The 24,411-nt window shown below is 36.0% G+C and overlaps 4 protein-coding genes and 1 long non-coding RNA gene across 11 annotated transcripts in view; 1 reads left to right on the top strand and 4 right to left on the bottom strand.

Moving 5' to 3' along the window:
- Positions 1 to 30: 30 nt before the first annotated feature.
- LOC121913598 (major histocompatibility complex class I-related gene protein-like) lies at positions 31 to 15,468 on the bottom strand. 5 transcript variants are annotated; one of them, XM_042436294.1, is made up of 8 exons: positions 15,375 to 15,468; positions 12,025 to 12,291; positions 10,814 to 11,092; positions 10,408 to 10,710; positions 9,204 to 9,314; positions 8,976 to 8,993; positions 8,825 to 8,885; positions 31 to 389 (listed from the first exon to the last, which is right to left on the bottom strand). In XM_042436294.1, the coding sequence occupies exons 1-7, from the start codon at positions 15,427 to 15,429 to the stop codon at positions 8,830 to 8,832; spliced, it is 1,089 nt and encodes a 362-aa protein (XP_042292228.1). In that variant the 5' UTR covers positions 15,430 to 15,468; the 3' UTR covers positions 31 to 389; positions 8,825 to 8,829. The 5 variants fall into 5 exon arrangements, with proteins under 5 accessions (XP_042292228.1, XP_042292230.1, XP_042292227.1 ...); XM_042436293.1 differs by lacking the exon at positions 31 to 389 and adding an exon at positions 8,157 to 8,181; XM_042436295.1 differs by lacking the exon at positions 31 to 389 and adding an exon at positions 8,157 to 8,181 and having other exon boundaries at positions 9,204 to 9,302.
- LOC121913483 (major histocompatibility complex class I-related gene protein-like) lies at positions 1,015 to 4,514 on the bottom strand. The gene is made up of 7 exons (XM_042436137.1): positions 4,508 to 4,514; positions 4,035 to 4,148; positions 3,004 to 3,282; positions 2,598 to 2,900; positions 1,395 to 1,505; positions 1,166 to 1,183; positions 1,015 to 1,070 (listed from the first exon to the last, which is right to left on the bottom strand). Exons 1-7 carry the CDS (start codon positions 4,512 to 4,514, stop codon positions 1,015 to 1,017), a joined length of 888 nt encoding a protein of 295 aa, XP_042292071.1.
- A 2,514-nt stretch (positions 15,469 to 17,982) lies between the features above and the next one.
- LOC121913482 (BOLA class I histocompatibility antigen, alpha chain BL3-7-like) lies at positions 17,983 to 20,854 on the bottom strand (the record flags this gene model as incomplete). Its single annotated transcript, XM_042436136.1, has 6 exons — positions 17,983 to 18,124; positions 18,751 to 18,811; positions 18,952 to 18,969; positions 19,221 to 19,331; positions 20,358 to 20,660; positions 20,764 to 20,854. Coding segments are annotated over 5 exons (579 nt in total), but the record flags the coding sequence as incomplete, so codon positions are not given.
- A 1,638-nt stretch (positions 20,855 to 22,492) lies between these two features.
- The window catches only part of LOC121913607 (major histocompatibility complex class I-related gene protein-like), a 60,099-nt gene continuing 58,180 nt past the window's right edge, over positions 22,493 to 24,411 (bottom strand). For 2 of the 3 annotated variants that reach the window (XM_042436319.1, XM_042436321.1), the window contains 2 exons: positions 23,299 to 23,359; positions 22,493 to 22,655 (listed from right to left, as the gene is read on the bottom strand). In XM_042436319.1, the coding sequence (XP_042292253.1) occupies positions 23,304 to 23,359 (56 nt within the window). In that variant the 3' untranslated portion in view covers positions 22,493 to 22,655; positions 23,299 to 23,303. Of the gene's footprint in view, positions 22,656 to 23,298; positions 23,360 to 23,462; positions 23,481 to 24,411 lie in introns of all 3 variants that reach the window. The other variant, XM_042436318.1, reaches the window with a different exon arrangement.
- LOC121913653 lies at positions 23,649 to 24,301 on the top strand. The gene is made up of 3 exons (XR_006100339.1): positions 23,649 to 23,667; positions 23,750 to 23,895; positions 23,979 to 24,301. It is a non-coding gene; the product is annotated as an uncharacterized LOC121913653 (long non-coding RNA).

Genomic DNA, 24,411 nt, shown 5'->3' with positions numbered 1-24,411 from the left:
TCAAACTGTAATCACAATGAAACAAAGAGAGAAACAAAAACTGTGTTTTTTCAATCGTGGCCTAGTGCAGAATCTTCATTAGTGTTTCTAAAATGCAAACTGTCAAACTAATTGTTAGTGAAAGCATGAGTAGTTGAACATTTAAAGTTTTAGGTTTGACTCCAGCGTTAGAAGCAGAGGTTAAAGTGCTGCATGTCTCCCATCATCATCAAAGACAGTACATCACATGACTAACTGATATGAATTTGATATCTGAAGACAAAAGATGCCCCACTGGAGTAACGTTGTGGCTCTTTGGTGTCTGGTAGCTGCTGCAGTGATTCATCTCCACCAAAGGTTTGAGGAAACAGCTGGACAGCAGCATCAGTTCTCTCCAGATGTTGTTACTCCTGCAGTGGAGGATTCACATCAACATTAATGCTTCTATCAGCTCTCAGATAATCTTCACAGATATCATTCTTCACTGCATCCACTGATGACCTGAAACTCATAAATCTGATCTATGAATTCACACTTTAGTTTGATGTGTCATGTGACTTTCTGACGGGTCCTGTGATGTCACATCTCAATATTCATTAAAACAAGTTTTGTTAATGAACATTTATGGTGCAAAATAGAATAAAATATTGAAGCCACAGTATCTTTATTTGAGTTCACTATTCTCCTCTAAATCTTTACTGGAAAGCTGCAAAGACAGAGTAACAAATAGAAAAGGACCTGGAATTATTAGTGGTCATATTATACAGTAAATATATGTTTGATTTTAGTCCAAATTAATATTAATCAGTATTACAATAAAACCTCAGTGTCAGCTGTTTCCTGTAACTATACTGGATCACTTGACTGAGAAATTCTGTCAAATCAGACAAACAGTTTTTTAACAAAGACAGACTTTCATTATATTTATGAGAGTATTATATCAGTATACTGTAGCTAGTTTCAGGAGGAGCAACAGAGAGATTCTTCATACAGTATCTGCACAGTGTTGATGACATGATGAAATACTCACTGTGATCAGTTAAGAGCTGCATCTTTGACCTCAGAAATTTCAAAGGATGACGAGTCTGAAGCTATAAAAGAAAAACAAGATGTCAGTAATTCAATTCAAACTATTTACTGCATTTATTTGTACAGAGAGAGAGAAATGAAATGACAGATTACTCACAGTTTGCAGGACTGAATCCTGAAATACAGATGAGAGATTACAATATTTCAAAATGTAAAATGTCAGAATTTATGAAAGCAAACAAAGAAAACACTAATAAATGTTTTATAGAAACACTGTATTAATTTCACTGATTTCTGCTTTTCAAGCTACTGAACATCAGCCAGGTTACACTGTTATTTGTTGTTAAAATGACTTGATGATGAGTAAAAGTATGGTTGTCTCTCACCATTATCTCTCCTTCTCCAGATGAAGACTCCAGTGATGCAGACTGCCAGGAGCAGCAGCAGTCCTACAACACCTCCAATAACAGGACCAGCAGGGAACTCTGAGGGAGAAACTGGAACCAGAATAAAACATTCACAGTGCATAAAGGGCATGCCAATGCACTTCTGGTTTTTTCACCTATAATAATGTATGATAATCATACATCATTATTGAAGATCACGTTTCTTATTTTCATCCCATTAAAACACAGGACTTTCCCGTCATGACACACAGACAGTTTGGGAATCCTGTGAGAGTTTTCTACTGAGGAAACTTATTATTGTCCAGGATGTGCAGAGTTGTAAATATGAGTACAGCAGCTCAATTATACTGTCAAAAGCAGATGATGTCTCTTTTTAGGTGAAATTAATGTTACTGGACATGTTGATGTGATGGTTTAATTTGGCATCACAATAATTCATACAATGACCATCTGCAGGTGAAAACCACCTTAGTGCTTCAGACCTCTGTGTGTCCATCCTGTGTCTATGTTGTACCTGTTCCCTGTCTTTGTTGTATTACACCTTTTGTGTTTTTGTTATTGTAATACTAAAGCTTTGTTCTTTATGTTTTTCATCCTGTCATCTTTGAGTTGATCACCCTGTCCTCCCTGAAAGCTCTTACTCTCTCCTGCATGGTCACATGTTTCCTCAGATCAGCAACAGTTCTAGTTTGTTCTTACTTGTTTTAATAAATCTTATTTCCACATACAAACAGTAGATTGTCTTGTGAGTAATCCCTTGACAGTGTAATAAATAAAATACAAGTAAAGTAAAAATGTGGTCTAGCATTTTGCATGTTGTGTTTCTTTTTTCTGAAATTATGTTTTATGTTTAATTTGGTTAGATTTGTGACAGACCTGTGCTCCTAATCATTTGCTGGCACATCACTAGATTTGAACTGTTTTTTGTTGCATTCACTAAAGTAATTTGTAATAGGTCATGTGCATAATGTAACAAGTAAGAAACAATATTTATTTGAATGAGCAGAACAGCAGTTTTGTTTGTTAACCCTGTAATTAACTAACATTCAGCTCCAGAAAGTCAAGATTGTTTCAAACTCATTCAAATTGTAAAATCAGAGCTCAGGCTTAACATCTTCTAAATGTTCATGGCAAATTTCATGTATAATAAAAAACATTATAAAGTCAGTATTCCAGTCTTACCCCAGTTGGTTCTGATCACTTTTTTGTCCAGTTTGGTGACGATGTCGTTCTTCGCACCAGAGAGATGAAACACACAGTCGTACCTCCTCCAGTCTTCAGGTGTGACTGATGAAAGGTTCAGGTCAACACTCATCTGGAAGGATCCATCATGGTTGGGGAGGATCTCTCCATGTTCCACGTCCTCATGAAGCTCCTCTCCATCTTTCCTCCAGAACATCATGGCTCTGTGAGGGTGGAAACCTGTAGCGTGGCAGCTGACTGGAGAGGAGGGAGTCTTCTGGAGGAGAAACACTGAGGGGAGCTCTGAAGAGATAAATGGTGAGGGTTAAGGGAGGGAGGTTAGAAACAGAAGAGGCATTCAAATATTGTTGTGTCCATGAAACTACATCAGGTCATGTGATTCTACCTGTTCTCAGCAGAGAGCTCTTCCCATAGTGCAAATATCTCTTCACTAACTCAGGGCACTGCTGGGTGAGGTAGTAGTTCCACCTTTCATTGTTGGGTCTATCTCTGTCCCACTTGTGTTTGGTGATGACAGCTTGTGGTTTTGGAGCGATCCATGTCAGTGTCTTCAGGTCAAATGCTATGAAGTCTTCTCCATCATAACCAAACTGAGTAAAACCATTAACCTCTCCAGTCTCATCATCCCATTCACAGCTGCTCATCCTCTGGAAGATGTGGACACCTGAGAGAGAGACAGAGTGCAGAGTGAGATCCCACAGAGGGTTACAGGTGGCTGGAGCCTATGTGAGGCTGCAGTTTAGAAAATGTCAAGGAACATGTGGAAGAGTCACCTCTTCATTGCAAGACCAACACACAGAAATACACAAACTGACATCAAGGGGTCAAACTTTCCAACCAAAACGTACTTGACCTGCAGTTTTTAAGCATCCAGATCAAACCAAACATGACAAGAAGGGCAACACACACACACACACAGACACACACACAGACACACACACACACTCACACATGCACACACATACGCACACACACGCACACCAAGATTCAAATGTAGAACCCTTTCGCTCAGTTTTTCAGTGAATCCAGCACATAGCTACCAGGGAAACTATATATAATATTGATATTGACGACCCATTTTGAAAGAGTCCCTCACATTACATGGCTGGTAATAGAGGGAGAGATATGAGTGAAGAATATATGCACATTTAGTAAACTGCGCATGTGTTTGAACATGTAAACATGTATGTTTATAATGCAACTATATCTGTTTGCTATTTGACAAAAAACACAACTTTACATTTTTACAGTATTTTTACTTACCTTCAGTTTGGTTCAGTTGCTGCTTCAAAATGTCAATGTGAGCTTTGTATTCATATTGGTTTAATAAACACTCCTGAGTGTACCAGTCCAAGTGCTGTGGATCATCTTCTACCAGTTTTTTTGACCAGTCCTGTTTGACTTCTGCTGTCTTACTGATGCTGTCACAGTAACCTGCTGGAACTTCATCAACCATCCCAACAACCACAAAATCTGGGAAGTTTTTGACTCCAGAGGATGTTGTGAAGAAAAACTTCAGCGAGTGTTTCACTGTAAGAGAAAGAAGTTTTACGGGTTTTTAAGTTCATTTTTTATAATCATGCATTTATCTATACTTGTAATAATAACATTTAATTACATTAAATATTTTGTCCAGCATGAAACCTCAGACACACAAAGTTAGTGATGAGCTGGTGATGAAAGTAGAACATCTACCAACCTAAGAGCCAGATATTATACTTGGAATGATTGAGACTAAACAAAAGCTAAAAGGAGAGTGAATATTGACCTTCCATTGGCCAGACAGCCAAAAACCCAACTCAAAACATAAATGAATGCTGGATATGTTAATAGGCCATGTTTTGTTGACACATTTACCATAATGACTAAGACAGCTTTATTAAACTTACTGATCATCATTTTATATAAGGTTAGTAATGACTACATATACATTCAAGTGTAAATCTAATCAAAATGTAAATCTTCATATAAATATCTGTACACTGATATGAGATTCCTGAAAGTGGAACAACATATGGTGAGCAAAGCATATGAATTACAACTATTTATCAGTGTTTTCTCTAATTTGCCTTATTTTGCTTGAATAATGAAAAATATCTTAATCTGTAGAAATTTTGTTATTTTATTATATTATTTAATTTGATTAATTACACTTAAAAAAAATCTGATCTGTGTTTAGTTAGTCTGGTGGAAAAAAACAAAACAACATTGTACAAAACTGATAAAATAATTTCAGAAATGTGACTTTGGTGAATAATGTTCAATAACATCCGTATCAAAAACCTCAAACCAAGAGAGAACAAAAGCCAACTAAATCAGGCCTAGGTCAGTGATGATTACAAGATAAAGAACTCATAATTGCAAAATAGTTTTCTGATGAATTCATATTAACCAGATACTTCCTCTCAATGATGAGGTTAATATCTTCAACATAATATAGATATTAGTTATACATTTAATCCTACTATAGGAGATGCTACATTATTATGAGAACAAATTATTTGAAGAAAATATCTCTCCAGTTTTTTCTGCTCTTAATGCAATGTGCCGCCATACTAATCAATATCATTTATTCACTTTAATCAATAATTAATCAGCAGTGAACAGACACGTCAAGATCGAGGTATGTTAAGCTCTGCAGTAAATGTACAGTTATATTTAAAAGAGAAATATAAAGGCTGAAATAGAAGTTACACCAACTGATTTAAAGATTAGATGAATAATAAATTGTATTTTTAATATTAATATTCAGTAAACAAAATCACAGCCTAATTAAAAACAGTTACTGCAATATGATAAATATTTGTGAAATTGTGCTTTACTACATGATGCTGGTACATTAAGCTGCAGTTAATAGTCTAAGTGAGAATCATTACACTTAATGAAAGACCAACATCGTCTGAAGCAGAAGGTCATACTCAAGTATCTCCTCTTGTGTCACATAGACTCCACACATGCAGTTATTAAAGTGTTAATACATTTTTTTAGACAGATTTGGAATATCCGTAGTTTTAAAATACACTGAAATGTGGACTAGCCCATGATTTCTGCCTTGGCTTATAGTTTTCACATTATTATGTTATAAGTTAATGTTGTATTCCTGTCTTGCAACACTCTTGTAATCTACAGTACAGCACTGGCCATTAGAAGGTGTAAATGTAATGAGAATATTACTTTGAAATCACAGTTACAGTCACAAAGGTCTTCTTATAAAACATTAATTCATTGGTGTCATTCACTGTGTATTTAAAACAAATCCAGATACAAAATGTAAAGACTTATTTATTCAAGTAATACTTGAGGTATGTGCTTTGAGGTTTCAACTTAATTCTTGTTCTGTGAATAATTATATTATTATAACATATTATATCATATTAGGCCTAGATTATATTATACTGCAGTACAGAATCTATAATCTGAGTTTACAGCATGAGTAAACATTTGTTACAGTTTTATTTTTTATATTTAAACTCATTTCAATGAATGACACTGTTCAATAAAGTCAAAGGAAATAATCCGACACACAGCCAGATGTTAACAACATACAGAACATCAGTACTGTACAGAAACTGTTATTTCTGCAAAACCCTGAATATATTCAGCTTCAGTGACACCTGAACGGCATTATTGGTTAGATTCATAGATTAATCTAACACGTTTCAGATCTGAATTAATCTCATTAATAGCTGTATTTCATTGGACATCTCAATAGTTTATGTAACAGATATGAGAGAGAAGTAAAAGTAGAGAATACAGTACTAGTCAGAAGTTTGGACACACTTTCTAATTCAAGAGAATGGGAAGACCTCTCACAAGTTTCACTTGTTAAAACCACAAAAAAATGAACTAGCAGTGAATAGACATGTTTAAATCTGAAGTATGTTGATCTCTGCAGTAAATGTGCAGTATATGAATAGGGTGCAATTATATTTTAAAATATAAATATAACTGCTGAAATAGAAGTTACATAACTATTCAAAAAAGATTATTCAGTTACCTGGAGATACAACATGGTAAAAGAGAAGCAACAACATGAAATCCTTCATCTTGATTTGATACAGACATTAAAAAACACTGTGATGGAAGAAAGACGGTTAACAGTGTGTACAGTCAAATGAAATGACCAATAGAAATTATAAATAGCTGTGCATCATGTGTTACCAGGAGGAGTAAATTCAATATCTGACTGGCTGATCAGATTCAACAGGAAAATGCAGGAAATGTGTTTTTTTGTTTTGTTATTTACAAGAACTTTAATAGCATGTAGTAACATGAGCAGCTGTTTAAAGTCATATAACACAATTTATTCAATGAGGCAGTTTAAAGTGTTTTATAACCCGACTGTGGGGGAGGAAGTGGTGATGGTGAAAATGCTCTAGCAGCTGTTTCTCTGTGGTGACCTCACAGCTGAGACACTTCAGAGTTATGTTGCTCTCTAGTGGTAAAATAGGGAAATACACACTCAGAGTCACAAGGTTCAGTGTACTCCTTCATTAACAAATGAAAATTTGTGATATGTGTGTGTGTGTGTGTGTGCGCGCGCGCGCGTGTTTTGTAGTAATGTAAACTTTTTCTTTTATCCTCACACATTTTGACGACTGATAAAATTTTAAAAAAGTCAGCTCATGCTTTCCAGGTATCAGGAACAAGCTTCCCTAGAGTGTTTCCCAAAACTTGGTACAAAACCTTTGAGCCTACACATCTGAACATTTGAGGTGAACACAGGTATGATGTAACAGGAAGACTTCTTAAGCAGGTTTTCAGGAGAATTTTATTTATTAATTGAAGGTAAATATAAATACTATTAGAACAAATAAGAACAAAAATGACACTAAAAATGTTGCAGCTGTTCTTGACAAAATGAAGTTCACCAAAAAATAGATGATGGATTAACAATTCATAATAAATCTTTAACTTGTAGATGATGTAAAGACAAACTTTAACTGAAGTGAAAACATTTAGCCAAAAACAGATCACATGACCTTAGAGAAGACGTATACTGTCATGTAGACAAATCAATGTTTCCATTTTTGCGATATGAAATAAAGTGCATCAGTCACTACCACAGATAAAACCCTCATTAATCCTCTAACATCAATAATCTGAGCATTAACAATAATGTTACAATGACATTAACATTTATCATCTGCATGACAAATACAGGACGTGAAGATGGCAAATGTATAAGATACAAATATAAGCTCTAAGAAGTGTTATTGCTTTAATATGTGTATTTCAATGAAAGGAGGAGTGGCTAAATATTCAAAAATCTATTTGTAAACTAATTGTTAGCGAAAGCATGAGTAGTTGAACATTTTAAGTTTTAGGTTTGACTCCAGTGTTAGAAGCAGAGGTTAAAGTGCTGCATGTCTTCCATCATCATCAAAGACAGTACATCACATGACTAACTGACATGAATTTGATATCTGAAGACAAAAGATGCCCCACTGGAGTAACGTTGTGGCTTTTTGGTGTCTGGTAGCTGCTGCAGTGATTCATCTCCACCAAAGGTTTGAGGAAACAGCTGGACAGCAGCAACAGTTCTCTCCAGATGTTGTTACTCCTGCAGTGGAGGATTCACATCAACATTAATGCTTCTATCAGCTCTCAGATAATCTTCACAGATATCATTCTTCACTGCATCCACAGACGACCTGAAACTCATAAATCTGATCTATGTATTCACACTTTAGTTTGATGTATCATCTGACTTTCTGACGAGTCCTGTGACGTCACATCTCAATATTCATTAAAACAAGTTTTGTTAATGAACATTTATGGTGCAAAATAGAATAAAATATTGAAGCCACAGCATCTTTATTTGAGTTCACTATTCTCCTCTAAATCTTTACTGGAAAGCTGCAAAGACAGAGTGACAAATAGAAAAGGACCTGGAATTATTAGTGGTCATATTATACAGTATTTGATTTAATATTATATGCAATATGTTTGATTTTGGTCCAGAATGTAAAACATTCAATCATTATTACAATAAAACCTCAGTGTCAGCTGTTTCCTGTAACTATACTGGATCACTTGACTGAGAAATTCTGCCAAATCAGACAAACAGTTTCTTAACAAAGACAGACTTTCAGTATATTTATGAGAATATTATATCAGTATACTGTAGCTAGTTTCAGGAGGAGCAACAGAGAGATTCTTCATACAGTATCTGCACAGTGTTGATGACATGATGAAATACTCACTGTGATCAGTTAAGAGCTGCATCTTTGACTGAAGATGGATCAGAGGATGACGAGTCTGAAGCTATAAAAGAAAAGCAAAGTGTTTAATTTAAACTATAAACTGCATTTATCTGTACATAGAGAGAGAGAGATAAACTGACATAATACTCACAGTTTGCAGGCCTGAATCCTGAAATACAGATAAGAGATTACAATACTTCAGAATGTAAAATGTCAGAATTTTGAAAGCAAACAAATAAAACACTAATAAATGTTTTATAGAAACACTGTATTAATTCCACTGATTTCTTCTTTTCAAGCTACTGAACATCAGCCAGATTACACTGTTATTTGTAGTTAAAATGACTTGATGATGAGTAAAAGTATGCTTGTCTCTCACCATTATCTCTCCTTCTCCAGATGAAGACTCCAGTGATGCAGACTGCCAGGAGCAGCAGCAGTCCTACAACACCTCCAATAACAGGACCAGCAGGGAACTCTGAGGGAGAAACTGGAACCAGAACAAAACATTCACAGTGCATCAAGGGCATTCCAATGCATTTTTGGTATTTTCACCTATAATAATGTATGATAATCATACAACATTATTGATGATCACGTTTCTTATTTTCATCCCCTTAAAACACAGGACTTTCCCGTCGTGACACACAGACAGTTTGGGAATCCTGTGAGAGTTTTCTACTGAGGAAACTTATTATTGTCCAGGATGTGCAGAGTTGTAAATATGAGTACAGCAGCTCAATTATACTGCCAAAAGCAGATGATGTCTCTTTCTAGGTGAAATTAATGTTACTGGACATGTTGATGTGATGGTTTAATTTGGCATCACAATAATTCATACAATGATCATCTGCAGGTGAAAACCACCTTAGTGCTTCAGACCTCTGTGTGTCCATCCTGTGTCTATGTTGTACCTGTTCCCTGTCTTTGTTGTATTACACCTTTTGTGGTTTTGTTATTGTAATACTAAAGCTTTGTTCTTTATGTTTTCCATCCTGTCATCTTTGAGTTGATCACCCTGTCCTCCCTGAAAGCTCTTGCTCTCTCCTGCATGGTCACATGTTTCCTCAGATCAGCAACAGTTCTAGTTTGTTCTTACTGTTTAATAAATCTTATTTTCACATACAAACAGTAGATTGTCTTGTGAGTAATCTCATGACAGTGTAATAAATAAAATACAAGTAAAGTAAAAATGTGGTCTAGCATTTTGCATGTTGTGTTTCTTTTTTCTGAAATTATGTTTTATGTTTAATTTGGTTAGATTTGTGACAGACCTGTGCTCCTAATCATTTGCTGGCACACCACTAGATTTGAACTGTTTTTTGTTGCATTCACTAAAGTAATTTTTAGTAGGTCATGTGCATAATGTAACAAGTAAGAAACAATATTTATTTGAATGAGCAGAACAGCAGTTTTGTTTGTTAACCCTGGACTTAACTAACCTTCAGCTCCAGAAAGTCAAGATTGTTTCGAACTCATTCAAATTGTAAAGTCAGAGCTCAGGCTTAACATCTTCTAAATGTTCATGGCAAATTACATGTATACATTAAATGAACATTGTAAAGTCAGTATTCCAGTCTTACCCCAGTTGGTTCTGATCACTGCTTTGTCCAGTTTGGTGACGATGTCGTCCTTCACACCAGAGAGATGAAACACACATTCGTATCTCCTCCAGTCTTCAGGTGTGACTGATGAAAGGTTCAGGTCAACACTCATCTGGAAGGATCCATCATGGTTGGGGAGGATCTCTCCGTGTTCCACGTCCTCATGAAGCTCCTCTCCATCTTTCCTCCAGAACATCATGGCTCTGTGAGGGTGGAAACCTGTAGCGTGGCAGCTGACTGGAGAGGAGGGAGTCTTCTGGAGGAGAGACACTGAGGGAAGGTCTGGAGAGATAAATGGTGAGGGGTGTGGGAGGGAGGTTAGAAACAGAAGATGCATTTAAATATTGTTGTGTCCATGAAACTACATCAGGTCATGTGATTCTACCTGTTCTCAGCAGAGAGCTCTTCCCAAGGTCCAAATATCTCTTCACTAACTCAGGGCACTGCTGGGTGAGGAAGTAGTTCCACCATTCATTGAGAGCTCTATCTCTGTCCCACTTGTGTTTGGTGATGACAGCTTGTGGTTTTGGAGCGATCCATGTCAGTGTCTTCAGGTCAAATGCTATGAAGTCTTCTCCATCATAACCAAACTGAACAAACCCATTAACCTCTCCAGTCTCATCATCCCATTCACAGCCGTTCATCTTCTGGAAGATGTGGACACCTGAGAGAGAGACAGAGTGCAGAGTGAGATCCCACAGAGGGTTACAGGTGGCTGGAGCCTATGTGAGGCTGCAGTTTAGAAAATGTCAAGGAACATGTGGAAGAGTCACCTCTTCATTGCAAGACCAACACACAGAAATACACAAACTGACATCAAGGGGTCAAACGTTCCAACCAAAACATACTTGACCTGCAGTTTTTAAGTATCCAGATCAAACCAAACATGACAAGAAGGGCAACACACACACACATACACACACACACACACACACAAACACGCGCACACACACACACGCACACACACACACGCACGCACACACACGCACACACACACACACACACACACAGACACACACATACGCACACACACAAACACACACATACACACACACACATACACACACAAACACACACACACACACAAACACGCACACACACACACACGCACACACACACACGCACGCACACACACGCACACACACACACACACACACACAGACACACACACATACGCACACACACAAACACACACATACACACACACACACACACACACACACATACACACACACACACAAACACACACACACACACACACACACACTCACACACACACACACACACACACACACACACTCACACACACACACACACCATGATTCAAATGTAGAACCCTTTTGCTCAGTTTTTCAGTGAATCCAGCACATAGCTACCAGTGAAGCTATATATAATATTAATATTGACAACCCATTTTGAAAGAGTCCCTCACATTACATGGCTGGTAATAGAGGGAGAGATATGAGTGAAGAATATATGCACATTTAGTAAACTGCGTATGTGTTTGAACATGTAAACGTGTGTTTATAATGCAACTATATCTGTTTGCTATTTGACAAAAAACACGACTTTACATTTTTACTGATTTTTACTTACCTCCAGTTTGGTTCAGTTGCTGCTTCAAAATGTCAATGTGAGCTTTGTATTCATATTGGTTTAATAAACACCTCTGAGTGTACAACTCCAAGTGCTGTGGATCATCTTCAAACATTTTTTGTGACCAGTCCTGTTTGGCTTCTCCTTTCTTACTGATGCTGTCACAGTAACCTGCTGGAACTTCATCAACCAACCCAACAACCACATAATCTGGGAAGTTTTTGACTCCAGAGGATATTGTGGCAAAAAACTTCAGCGAGTGTTTCACTGTAAGAGAAAGAAGTTTTAAGGGTTATTAAGTTCATTTTTTTATAATCATGCATTTATCTAAACTTGTGATAATAACATTTAATTACATTCAATATTTTGTCCAGCATGAAACCTCAGACACACAAAGTTAGTGATGAGCTGGTGATGAAAGTAGAACATCTACCAACCTAAGAGCCAGATATTATACTTGGAATGATTGAGACTAAACAAAAGCTAAAAGGAGAGTGAATATCGACCTTCCATTGGCCAGGCAGTCAAAAACACAACTCAAAACATAAATGAATGCTGGATATGTTAATAGGCCATTTTTGTTGGTACATTTGCCATAATGACTGAGGCAGCTTTATTAGTCTTACTGATCATCATTTTATATAAGGTTAGTAATGACTAAATATACATTCAAATGTAAATCTAATCAAAATGTTAAATATTCATATAAATATCTGTACACTGCTATGAGATTCCTGAAAGTGGAACAACATATGGTGAGCAAAGCATATGAATTACAACTATTTATCAGTGTTTTCTCTAATTTGCCTTATTTTGCTTGAATAATGAAAAATATCTTAATCTGTAGAAATGTTGTTATTTCATTATATTATTTAATTTGATTAATTTCATTTAAAAAAAAATCTGATCTGTGTTTAGTGGGTCTGGTGGAAAAAAACAAAACAACACTGTACAAAACTGATAAAATAGTTTCAGAAATGTGACTTTGGTGAATAATGTTCAATAACATCAGTATCAAAAACCTCAAACCAAGAGGGAACAAAAGCAAACTAAATCAGGCCTAGGTCAGTGATGATTACAAGATAAAGAACTCATAATTGCAAAATAGTTTTCTGATGAATTCATATTAACCAGATACTTCCTCTCAATGATGAGGTAAATATCTTCAACATAATATAGCTATTAGTTATACATTTAATCCTACTATAGGAGATGCTACATTATTATGAGAACAAATTATTTGAAGAAAATATCTCTCCAGTTTTTTCTGCACTTAATGCAATGTGCCTCCATACCAATCAATATAATTTATTGACTTGAATCAATAATTAATCAGCAGTGAACAGACATGTCAAAATCTGAGGTATGTTAAGCTCTGTAGTAAATGTACAGTTATATTTAAAAGAGATACTGCAATATGATAAAAATTTGTGAAATTGTGCTTTACTACATGATGCTGGTACATTAAGCTGCAGTTAATAGTCTAAGTGAGAATCATTACACTTAATGAAAGACCAACATCATCTGAAGCAGAAGGTCATACTCAAGTATCTCCTCTTATGTCACATAAACTCCACACATGCAGTTATTAAAGTGTTAATACATTTTTGTTGCAGGCAGTTTTGGAACATCTGGTTCTGAAATACTGAGACATGATGTAGCCCATGATTTACGCCTTGTCTTATAGTTTTCACATTATTATAAGTTAATGTTGTATTCCTGTCTTGCAACACCTGAGTTGATCTCACAGGTAATCTACAGTACAGCACTGGCCATTAGAAGGTGTAAATGTAATAAGAATATTGATTTGAAATCACAGTTAAAGTCACAAAGGTCTTCTTATGAAACATTAAATCGTTTGTAGAAAATCCTCCTTCCTGCCCAGTCCTAGGTGGGCGGGATTTAGTCTCAACCTAACAGGTTGAACCTGAACTGATAAGAAGCCTGGCTCAGTCTCTCCCTTTGTCTGCTGCAAATAATAATGTCAAAGGAATATGTTGCTTTAGACGTCATAGTTTGACTGCTTATGTTAGGGAGTAATGTGTGTTTTGCATTTAATATAAGTTAGAATGAACTATAGTTTGTATTGTGTATTAAAGCTAGACCACAGTAATATTACTATTTATTATTGAGCTTAAAAAGGGTTCAGATAGTTGTAGCTGTGGCCTGTGAGAGCTAGTTTCTCACTCTCTGCACTCACTAGCCTCAAATCACCTGCTTATGTGATTTTCTCCTGTTAGCTTTGAGGAAGACTTCAGATGAAGAGGGACCACTTCTTCCTAGTGGCTGTTGGAGAGGAATTTGCACCTGCTGATACAAAACCTCCTGGACAACTTTAGATATTTAATTTCCCAATTAAAGACAATTAAAGGTCCCCTTTGGATTCCTACTAAAAGAGACACTTTATTTAAAAAAATTGAAGACAGTTTAGGTTGTACTAGTCCATGGACTCAGAAATGACTCTTTACTGATTTGACTCTTTACTGATACTGATTTGTTACCAGGGTTCAATTTGTTATGCATCTATAACCATCCATTTCATTTTAATGGAAGTGTAAGTTTCCTTTAATTTCATGTCTATAAGGTATGTGAGGAAGTAGGATAAAGATACTCTGTGATTATCTTAAGTATAATAAGGATAGCTATGCTCCAGTACAGCAATTCATACAAATAACTGGATGTAAGTAGTAAACTGCTATGAGACCCTAAATAAATTCTGCTCAGTTGTTACACTCATATGGTCTCAGTAATTATTTTATGGTAAGCTGAAGCAGTGGTTACAACTACAGTAGTAGAAAAAATTGTTTAAATACATGGCATTCATTTTGATTTGGCATGCTGAGACTGGAACACTGCTTGAAGGTGGGGGGTTGCCGTGCTCATGTCCCACCTCTAGAACCCCCACACTTTTAAAATTGCTGCTCCACCCCTGTGTGTGCGCACCTCTGCAAGCTAAATTTTGGCACTTCCTGTAATTTTAGTTATGGACCAATCTCTTAACTATATAGAAAAGCCTGAAACATTGGAAACCGCTCAGCTCGCTGTAAAATCTAACTTCACTGCCTGTAATAGACCCATGGCAGGTATGTGTCTTGTTATAGCCCCGCGGTGATTACGCGCCTGTCTATAAAGGATTTGTGAATAATTTATTTACCATCGCTAAAGCCATTGATTAAACCCTTTATAATGAACGACTTATCAAAAATGGTACAGGTAAAGCTTGATCTAAACTGCGTAAATTTGAAAATGAAAGTGAATTGTATCACGTTAGGCCTCTCACTAAAAAACAAACGAGTAATTTTCGACAACTAAATGTTAAAAAAAATATATGTTTTTAAAGTTAATCTCACCTGAAAGTGTGACAGGAAAGAAGATGAGCAGAAAAACAAGCTCCATTGTCTTCATGGCATCACTTTTTGGGAAGTCTAGTGATCGCTGCAGTAGACAAACTAGTCGTCGTTTTCATTTTGTTGTGCGTCTTCGTGTGTTGTGTGGGAAGGTGGGACCAAAGTAGACCAGTATGATATTGCACCTGATGCGTGAAGGTGTCCAGCCCACTGACTATCACTAATCTATACAGACACACATTTTACCCTTGGAGCTAATAATTATACATATTTGACAGCTGAAAGTGCAAAACAAAATGATCTACAAGTTCACTGATTCACAATTCAGTAACATAGAAGACATAATCATTAACCCGACTGTGGAGGAGAAAGTGGTTAAGTCCAAGACTGTCTGAGATGTTTGTTTCCTTTGATAGATGCAACAACTTCATTAATCATTAAAAGTTTTTTAATGACAGTTTCTGCTGTCAACAGCACAACACTGACATTAAGGAAATAAGACAATATAAATCAAAAACAAAAAAACAATGTAGGTTTATGGTCGAGACATGTTGTCTGTCTCACATTAGGTAGTTTTGATATTTTTGTGGTGAATGTCTTTAGCTTTCCAGTTTATTTAGGTCATATTTTACCTGAATCTATTTGTACATTTTATGTGTTTTTCACATTCTGTAATATAAATGATTTCCCATCTCCATTTGACATCAAATAGGTGCTGATTTTAAGGGTTTATATACACTTTATATCATTAACCTGACTGTGGGGACTTCAAAATGTGATGTGGTGAAGAAGACTGAGTGAGATGTTTGTTTCCTCCTGTAGATGCAACAATTGTGTTAAAGGTTTCTGAAAGACAGTTTCTGCTGTCATCAACACAACACTGACATTAAGGAAATAAAACAGTATGAATTTATCTGTTAAGAATTTTACTACCAACCTCCTTTCTGACATCTAAACATCATGACCATCACTTACAGTATAGAGGTCTATGCAGGTGACCGTTTCCAAAAGTAATTTGCTGTTTATCTGTTGCTAAGTTTTAATTAAAGACATGTTTTGCATTTATTTGATAATAATTTGTAAGTGTTTAAACCTTCAGTAACACGGATGAAAAGTTAAAGTTTAAATTTAATTTTCACTTTAACTGTATTGGTCTGATCTTTCATGGAAACGGGCTGTTTGTAAGAATCTTGCTTTAACTGTTGAAAACTTTATATCAGGAAACCCTTTCTTATGTTGGAGGTGTGTAAATGCTCTGACAGCTGTTTCTCTGTGGTGACCTCACAGCTGAGACATTTCAGAGTTATGTTGCTCTCTAGTGGTGATATAGGGAAAGACACACTCTGAGTCACAAGGTTCAGTGTACTCCTCTGTAGTAGTGTAAACTTTTTCTTTTATCCTCACACATTTTGACAACTGAAAACATTTTAAAAAGTAAGCTCATGCTTTCTAGATGTCAGGGACAAGCTTCACTAGAGTGTTTCCCAAAACTTGGAAGGAAACCTTTAAGCCTACACATCTGAACATTTGAGGTAGACACAGGTATGATGTAACAGGAAGACCTCTTAAGCAGGTTTTCAGGAAAATTGTATTTATTAATCGAATAAATTGAACAAGAATGACACTACAAAATGTAGCAGCTTCACTAGACAAAATGAAGTTCACCAAATAAAAAAAGAAGATAAATGAAAAAATATTTTTTCTAATTCTCATTTGACCTCATGTACAAACAGGAGATAATTTCTAAACCTAATGTATGTGACACATCTGAGAACTGTGACCCCCGAAAAATAATGTTTTACATTCACCAGTGAAAAGATGATTGATTAACAATTCATAATTGATTATTAACTTGTAGATGTGGAGACAAACTTTATCTGAGGTGAAAACATTTAGCCAAAAACAGATCACATGACCTTAGAGAAGATGTATACTGTCACGTAGACAAATCAATTTTTCCAGTTTGGTAATATGAAATGAAGTACATCTATCAGTACCACAGATAAAATCTTCATTAATCCTCTAACACCAATAATATGAGCATTAACAATAACGTTACAATGACATTAACATTTATCATCCGCATGACAAATACAGGACATGTGAAGATGACAAATGTATAAGATACAAATATAAGCTCTAAGAAATGTTATTGCTTTAATATGTGAGTTTCAATGTAAGGAGGAGTATCTAAATATTCAAAAATGTATTTATGTTGTGTAAAATTGTGGAAACATTTACAAGTTTATGTTTAAAAAGAGTTACAGCTGTTACTTGATGTGGAGGAGCAATGTGTGTTGGAAGACTAAAACATAACTCAGATATTTGTACTTTGGTTAAAGTGAGAGAAGTTGGGATGCAGTGTTCAAACTGTAATCACAATGAAACAAAGAGAGAAATAAAAACTGTGTTTTTGCAATCATGGCCTCGTGCAGAATCTTTATTAGTGTTTCTAAAATACAACTGTCAAACTAATTATTAGTGAAAGCATGAGTAGTTGAACATTTAAAGTTTTAGGTTTGACTCCAGCGTTAGAAGCAGAGATTAAAGTGCTGCATGTCTCCCATCATCATCAAAGACAGTACATCACATGACTAACTGACAGGAATTTGATATCTGAAGACAAAAGATGCCCCACTGGAGTAACGTTGTGGCTCTTTGGTGTCTGGTAGCTGCTGCAGTGATTCATCTCCACCAAAGGTTTGAGGAAACAGCTGGACAGCAGCATCAGTCCTCTCCAGATGTTGTTACTCCTGCAGTGGAGGATTCACATCAACATTAATGCTTCTATCAGCTCTCAGATAATCTTCACAGATATCATTCTTCACTGCATCCACTGACGACCTGAAACTCATAAATCTGATCTATGAATTCACACTTTAGTTTGATGTATCATGTGACTTTCTGACGGGTCCTGTGATGTCACATCTCAATATTCATTAAAACAAGTTTTGTTAATGAACATTTATGGTGCAAAATAGAATAAAATATTGAAGCCACAGCATCTTTATTTGAGTTCACTATTCTCCTCTAAATCTTTACTGGAAAGCTGCAAAGACAGAGTAACAAATAGAAAAGGACTTGGACTTATTAGTGGTCATATTATACAGTAAATATATGTTTGATTTTAGTCCAAAATAAAAAAAAATTCACTCAGTATTACATTAAAACCTCAGTGTCAGCTGTTTCCTGTAACTATACTGGATCACTTGACTTAGAAATTCTGCCAAATCAGCCAAACAGTTTTTTAACAAAGACAGACTTTCAGTATATTTATGAGAGTATTATATCAGTATACTGTAACTAGTTTCAGGAGGAGCGACAGAGAGATTCTTCATACAGTATCTGCACAGTGTTGATGACATGATGAAATACTCACTGTGATCAGTTAAGAGCTGCATCTCTGACTGAAGATGGATCAGAGGATGACGAGTCTGAAGCTATAAAAGAAAAACAAAGTGTTTAATTTAAACTATAAACTGCATAGAGAGAGAGAGAGAGAGAGAGAGAGAGAGAGAGAGACAGAGACAGAGAGACAGAGACAGAGAGGGAGAGAGAGATAAACTGACAGAATACTCACAGTTTGCAGGCCTGAATCCTGAAATACAGATGAGAGATTACAATATTTCAAAATGTAAAATGTCAGAATTTATGAAAGCAAAAAAAAATAAAAAACTAATAAATGTTTTATAGAAACACTGTATTAATTCCACTGATTCCTTCTTTTATTTTAAAAGGTAAGAGAGTAACTCTTTAGCTGGAGGTCACGTTACTGAACATCAGCCAGGTTACACTGTTATTTGTTGTTAAAATGACTTGATGATGAGTAAAAGTATGTTTGTCTCTCACCATTATCTCTCCTCCTCCAGATGAAGACTCCAGTGATGCAGACTGCCAGGAGCAGCAGCAGTCCTACAACACCTCCAATAACAGGACCAGCAGGGAACTCTGAGGGAGAAACAGGAACCAAAACAAAACATTCACAGTGCATCAAGGGCATGCCAATGCATTTTTGGTATTTTCACCTATAATAATGTATGATAATCATACATCATTATTGACGATCATGTTTCTTATTTTCATACCATTAAAACACAGGACTTTCCCGTCGTGACACACAGACAGTTTGGGAATCCTGTGAGAGTTTTCTGCTGAGGAAACTTATTATTTTCCAGGATGTGCAGAGTTGTTAATATGAGTACAGCAGCTCAATTATACTGCCAAAAGCAGATGGTGTCTCTTTCTAGGTGAAATTAATGTTACTGGACATGTTGATGTGATGGTTTAATTTGGCATCACAATAATTCATACAATGACCATCTGCAGGTGAAAACCACCTTAGTGCTTCAGACCTCTGTGTGTCCATCCTGTGTCTATGTTGTACCTGTTCACTGTCTTTGTTGTATTACACCTTTTGTGTCTTTGTTATTGTAATACTAAAGCTTTGTTCTTTATGTTTTTATGTGTTTCCTCAGATCAGCAACAGTTCTAGTTTGTTCTTACTTGTTTTAATAAATCTTATTTTCACATACAAACAGTAGATTGTCTTGTGAGTAATCCCATGACAGTGTAATAAATGAAATACAAGTAAAGTAAAAATGTGGTCTAGCATTTTGCATGTTGTGTTTCTTTTTTCTGAAATTATGTTTCATGTTTAATTTGGTTAGATTTGTGACAGACCTGTGCTCCTAATCATTTGCTGGCACACCACTAGATTTGAACTGTTTTTTGTTGCATTCACTAAAGTAATTTTTAGTAGGTCATGTGCATAATGTAACAAGTAAGAAACAATATTTATTTGAATGAGCAGAACAGCAGTTTTGTTTGTTAACCCTGTACTTAACTAACATTCAGCTCCAGAAAGTCAAGATTGTTTTGAACTCATTCAAATTGTAAAATCAGAGCTCAGGCTTAACTTCTTCTAAATGTTCATGGCAAATTACATGTATAATAAAAAACATAGTAAAGTCAGTATTCCAGTCTTACCCCAGTTGGTTCTGATCACTTTTTTGTCCAGTTTGGTGACGATGTCGTTCTTTGCACCAGAGAGATGAAACACACATTCGTACCTCCTCCAGTCTTCAGGTGTGACTGATGAAAGGTTCAGGTCAACACTCATCTGGAAGGATCCATCATGGTTGGGGAGGATCTCTCCATGTTCCACGTCCTCATAAAGCTCCTCTCCATCTTTCCTCCAGAACATCATGGCTCTGTAAGGGTAGAAACCTGTAGCGTGGCAGCTGACTGGAGAGGAGGGAGTCTTCTGGAGGAGAGACACTGAGGGAAGCTCTGAAGAGATAAATGGTGAGGGGTGTGGGAGGGAGGTTAGAAACAGAAGATGCATTTAAATATTGTTGTGTCCATGAAACTACATCAGGTCATGTGATTCTACCTGTTCTCAGCAGAGAGCTCTTCCCAAGGTCCAAATATCTCTTCACTAACTCAGGGCACTGCTGGGTGAGGTAGTAGTTCCACCATTCATTTTGAGATTAGATTATTCAGTTACCTGGAGATGCAACATGGCAAAAGAGAAGCAACAACATGAAATCCTTCATCTTGCTTCAATACAGACATTAAAAAACACTGTGATGGAAGAAAGACTGTTAACAGTGTGTACAGTCAAATGAAATGACCAATAGAAATTATAAATAGCTGTGCATCATGTGTTACCAGGAGGAGTAAATTCAATATCTGACTGGCTGATCAGATTCAACAGGAAAATGCAGGAAATGTGTTTTTTTGTTTTGTTATTTACAAGAAGTTTAATAGCATGTAGTGACATGAGCAGCTGTTTAAAGTCATATAACACAATTTATTCAATGAGGCAGTTTAAAGTGTTTTATAACCCGACAGTGGGGGAGGAAGTGGTGATGGTGGAAATGCTCTAGCAGCTGTTTCTCTGTGGTGACCTCACAGCTGAGACATTTCAGAGTTATGTTGCTCTCTAGTGGTAAAATAGGGAAAAACCCCCTTCGAGTCACAAGGTTCAGTGTACTCCTTCATTAACAAATGAAAATTTGCGGTATGTGTGTGTGTGTGTGTGTGTGTGTGTGTGTGTTTGCAGTATTGTAAACTTTTTCTTTTATCTTCACACATTTTGACAACTGATATTTTTTTATAGTAAGCTCATGCTTTCCAGGTATCAGGGACAAGCTTCACTAGAGTGTTTCCCAAAACTTGGAAGAAAACCTTTAAGCCTACACATCTGAACATTTGAGGTAAACACAGGTATGATGTAACAGGAAGACTTCTTAAGCAGGTTTTCAGGAGAATTTTATTTATTAATTGAAGGTAAATATAAATACTATTAGAACAAATAAGAACAAAAATGACACTAGAGAATGTTGCAGCTGCTCTAGACAAAATGAAGTTCACCAAAAAATCACGTTTTACATTCACCAATAAATAGATGATCAATTAACAATTCATAATTAATCTTTAACTTGTAGATGATGTAAAGACAAACTTTAACTGCAGTGAACACATTTAGCCAAAAACAGATCACATGACCTTAGAGAAGACGTATACTGTCATGTAGACAAATCAATTTTTCCATTTTTGCAATATGAAATAAAGTCCATCAGTCAGTACCACAGATAAAACCCTCATTAATCCTCTAACACCAATAATCTGAGCATTAACAATAATGTTACAATGACATTAACATTTATCATCTGCATGACAAATACAGGACGTGAGGATAGCAAATGTATAAGATACAAATATAAGCTCTAAGAAATATTATTGCTTTAATATGTGAGTTTCAATGAAAAGAGGAGTATCTAAATATTCAAAAATGTATTTATGATGTGTAAAATTGTGGAAACATTTACAAGTTTATGTGTAAAAAGAGTTACAGCTGTAACTTGGACTGGAGGAGCAATGTGTGTTGGAAGACTAAGACATAAATCACACATAAGTAGTTGAACATTAAAAGTTTTAGGTTTGAGTCTTTGAATATATATGCATTGCATAGACTAAAATTTAATGTGACTGCACACACACACACACACACACACACACACATAACATTATTGTTTTTAAAAGAGGACAGCTATAAGGATACACTCACTAATGCTTGTTAAAGCTCAAAAACAGGTGCAAGTTAACCCACATTGCACATGACTAACTGATATGAATTTGATATCTGAAGACAAAAGATGCCCCACTGGAGTAACGTTGTGGCTCTTTGGTGTCTGGTAGCTGCTGCAGTGAATCATCTCCACCAAAGGTTTGAGGAAACAGCTGGACAGCAGCATCAGTTCTCTCCAGATGTTGTTACTCCTGCAGTGGAGGATTCACATCAACATTAATGCTTCTATCAGCTCTCAGATAATCTTCACAGATATCATTCTTCACTGCATCCACTGACGACCTGAAACTCATGAATCTGATCTATGAATTCACACTTTAGTTTGATGTATCCTGTGATTTTCTGACGAGTCCTGTGACGTCACATCTCAATATTCATTAAAACAAGTTTTGTTAATGAACATTTATGGTGCAAAATAGAATAAAATATTGAAGCCACAGCATCTTTATTTGAGTTCACTATTCTCCTCTAAATCTTTACTAGAAAGCTGCAAAGACAGAGCAACAAATAGAAAAGGACCTGGAATTATTAGTGGTCATATTATACAGTATTTGATTTCATATTATATGCAATATGTTTGATTTTGGTCCAGAATGTAAAACGTTCAATCAGTATTACATTAAAACCTCAGTGTCAACTGTTTCCTGTAACTATACTGGATCACTTGACTGAGAAATTCTGCCAAATCAGACAAACAGTTTTTTAACAAAGACAGACTTTCAGTATATTTATGAGAGTATTATATCAGTATACTGTAGCTAGTTTCAGGAGGAGCAACAGAGAGATTCTTCATACAGTATCTGCACAGTGTTGATGACATGATGAAATACTCACTGTGATCAGTTAAGAGCTGCATCTTTGACTGAAGATGGATCAGAGGATGACGAGTCTGAAGCTATAAAAGAAAAGCAGTTTAAATTTAAAGTGTTTAATTTAAACTATAAACTGCATTTATCTGTACATAGAGAGAGAGAGAGATAAACTGACATAATACACACAGTTTGCAGGCCTGAATCCTGAAATACAGATGAGAGATTACAATACTTCAAAATGTAAAATGTCAGAATTTATGAAAGCAAACAAAGAAAACACTAATAAATGTTTTATAGAAACACTGTATTAATTTCACTCATTTCTGCTTTTATATTGAAAGATAAGAGAGTAACTCTTTAGCTGGAGGTCACGTTACTGAACATCAGCCAGGTTACACTGTTATTTGTAGCTAAAATGGCTTGATGATGAGTAAAAGTATGTTTGTCTCTCACCAATATTTTTCCTTCTCCAGATGAAGACTCCAGTGATGCAGACTGCCAGGAGCAGCAGCAGTCCTACAACACCTCCAATAACAGGACCAGCAGGGAACTCTGAGGGAGAAACAGGAACCAGAACAAAACATTCACAGTGCATCAAGGGCATGCCAATGCATTTTTGGTATTTTCACCTATAATAATGTATGATAATCATACAACATTATTGACAATCATGTTTCTTATTGTCATCCCCTTAAAACACAGGACTTTCCCCGTCGTGACACACAGACAGTTTGGGAATCCTGTGAGAGTTTTCTACTGAGGAAACTTATTATTGTCCAGGATGTGCAGAGTTGTTAATATGAGTACAGCAGCTCAATTATACTGCCAAAAGCAGATGATGTCTCTTTTTAGGTGAAATTAATGTTACTGGACATGTTGATGTGATGGTTTAATTTGGCATCACAATAATTCATACAATGACCATCTGCAGGTGAAAACCACCTTAGTGCTTCAGACCTCTGTGTGTCCATCCTGTGTCTATGTTGTACCTGTTCCCTGTCTTTGTTGTATTACACCTTTTGTGTCTTTGTTATTCTAATACTAAAGCTTTGTTCTTTATGTTTTTCATCCTGTCATCTTTGAATTGATCACCCTGTCCTCCCTGAAAGCTCTTGCTCTCTCCTGCATGGTCACA

This window comes from Thunnus maccoyii, chromosome 15 (genome assembly GCF_910596095.1).
Source record: "Thunnus maccoyii chromosome 15, fThuMac1.1, whole genome shotgun sequence".
Lineage (NCBI taxonomy): Eukaryota > Metazoa > Chordata > Actinopteri > Scombriformes > Scombridae > Thunnus > Thunnus maccoyii.
Note: the sequence above shows the minus strand (reverse complement) of the source record. Positions and strands in the feature narration are given on the sequence as shown.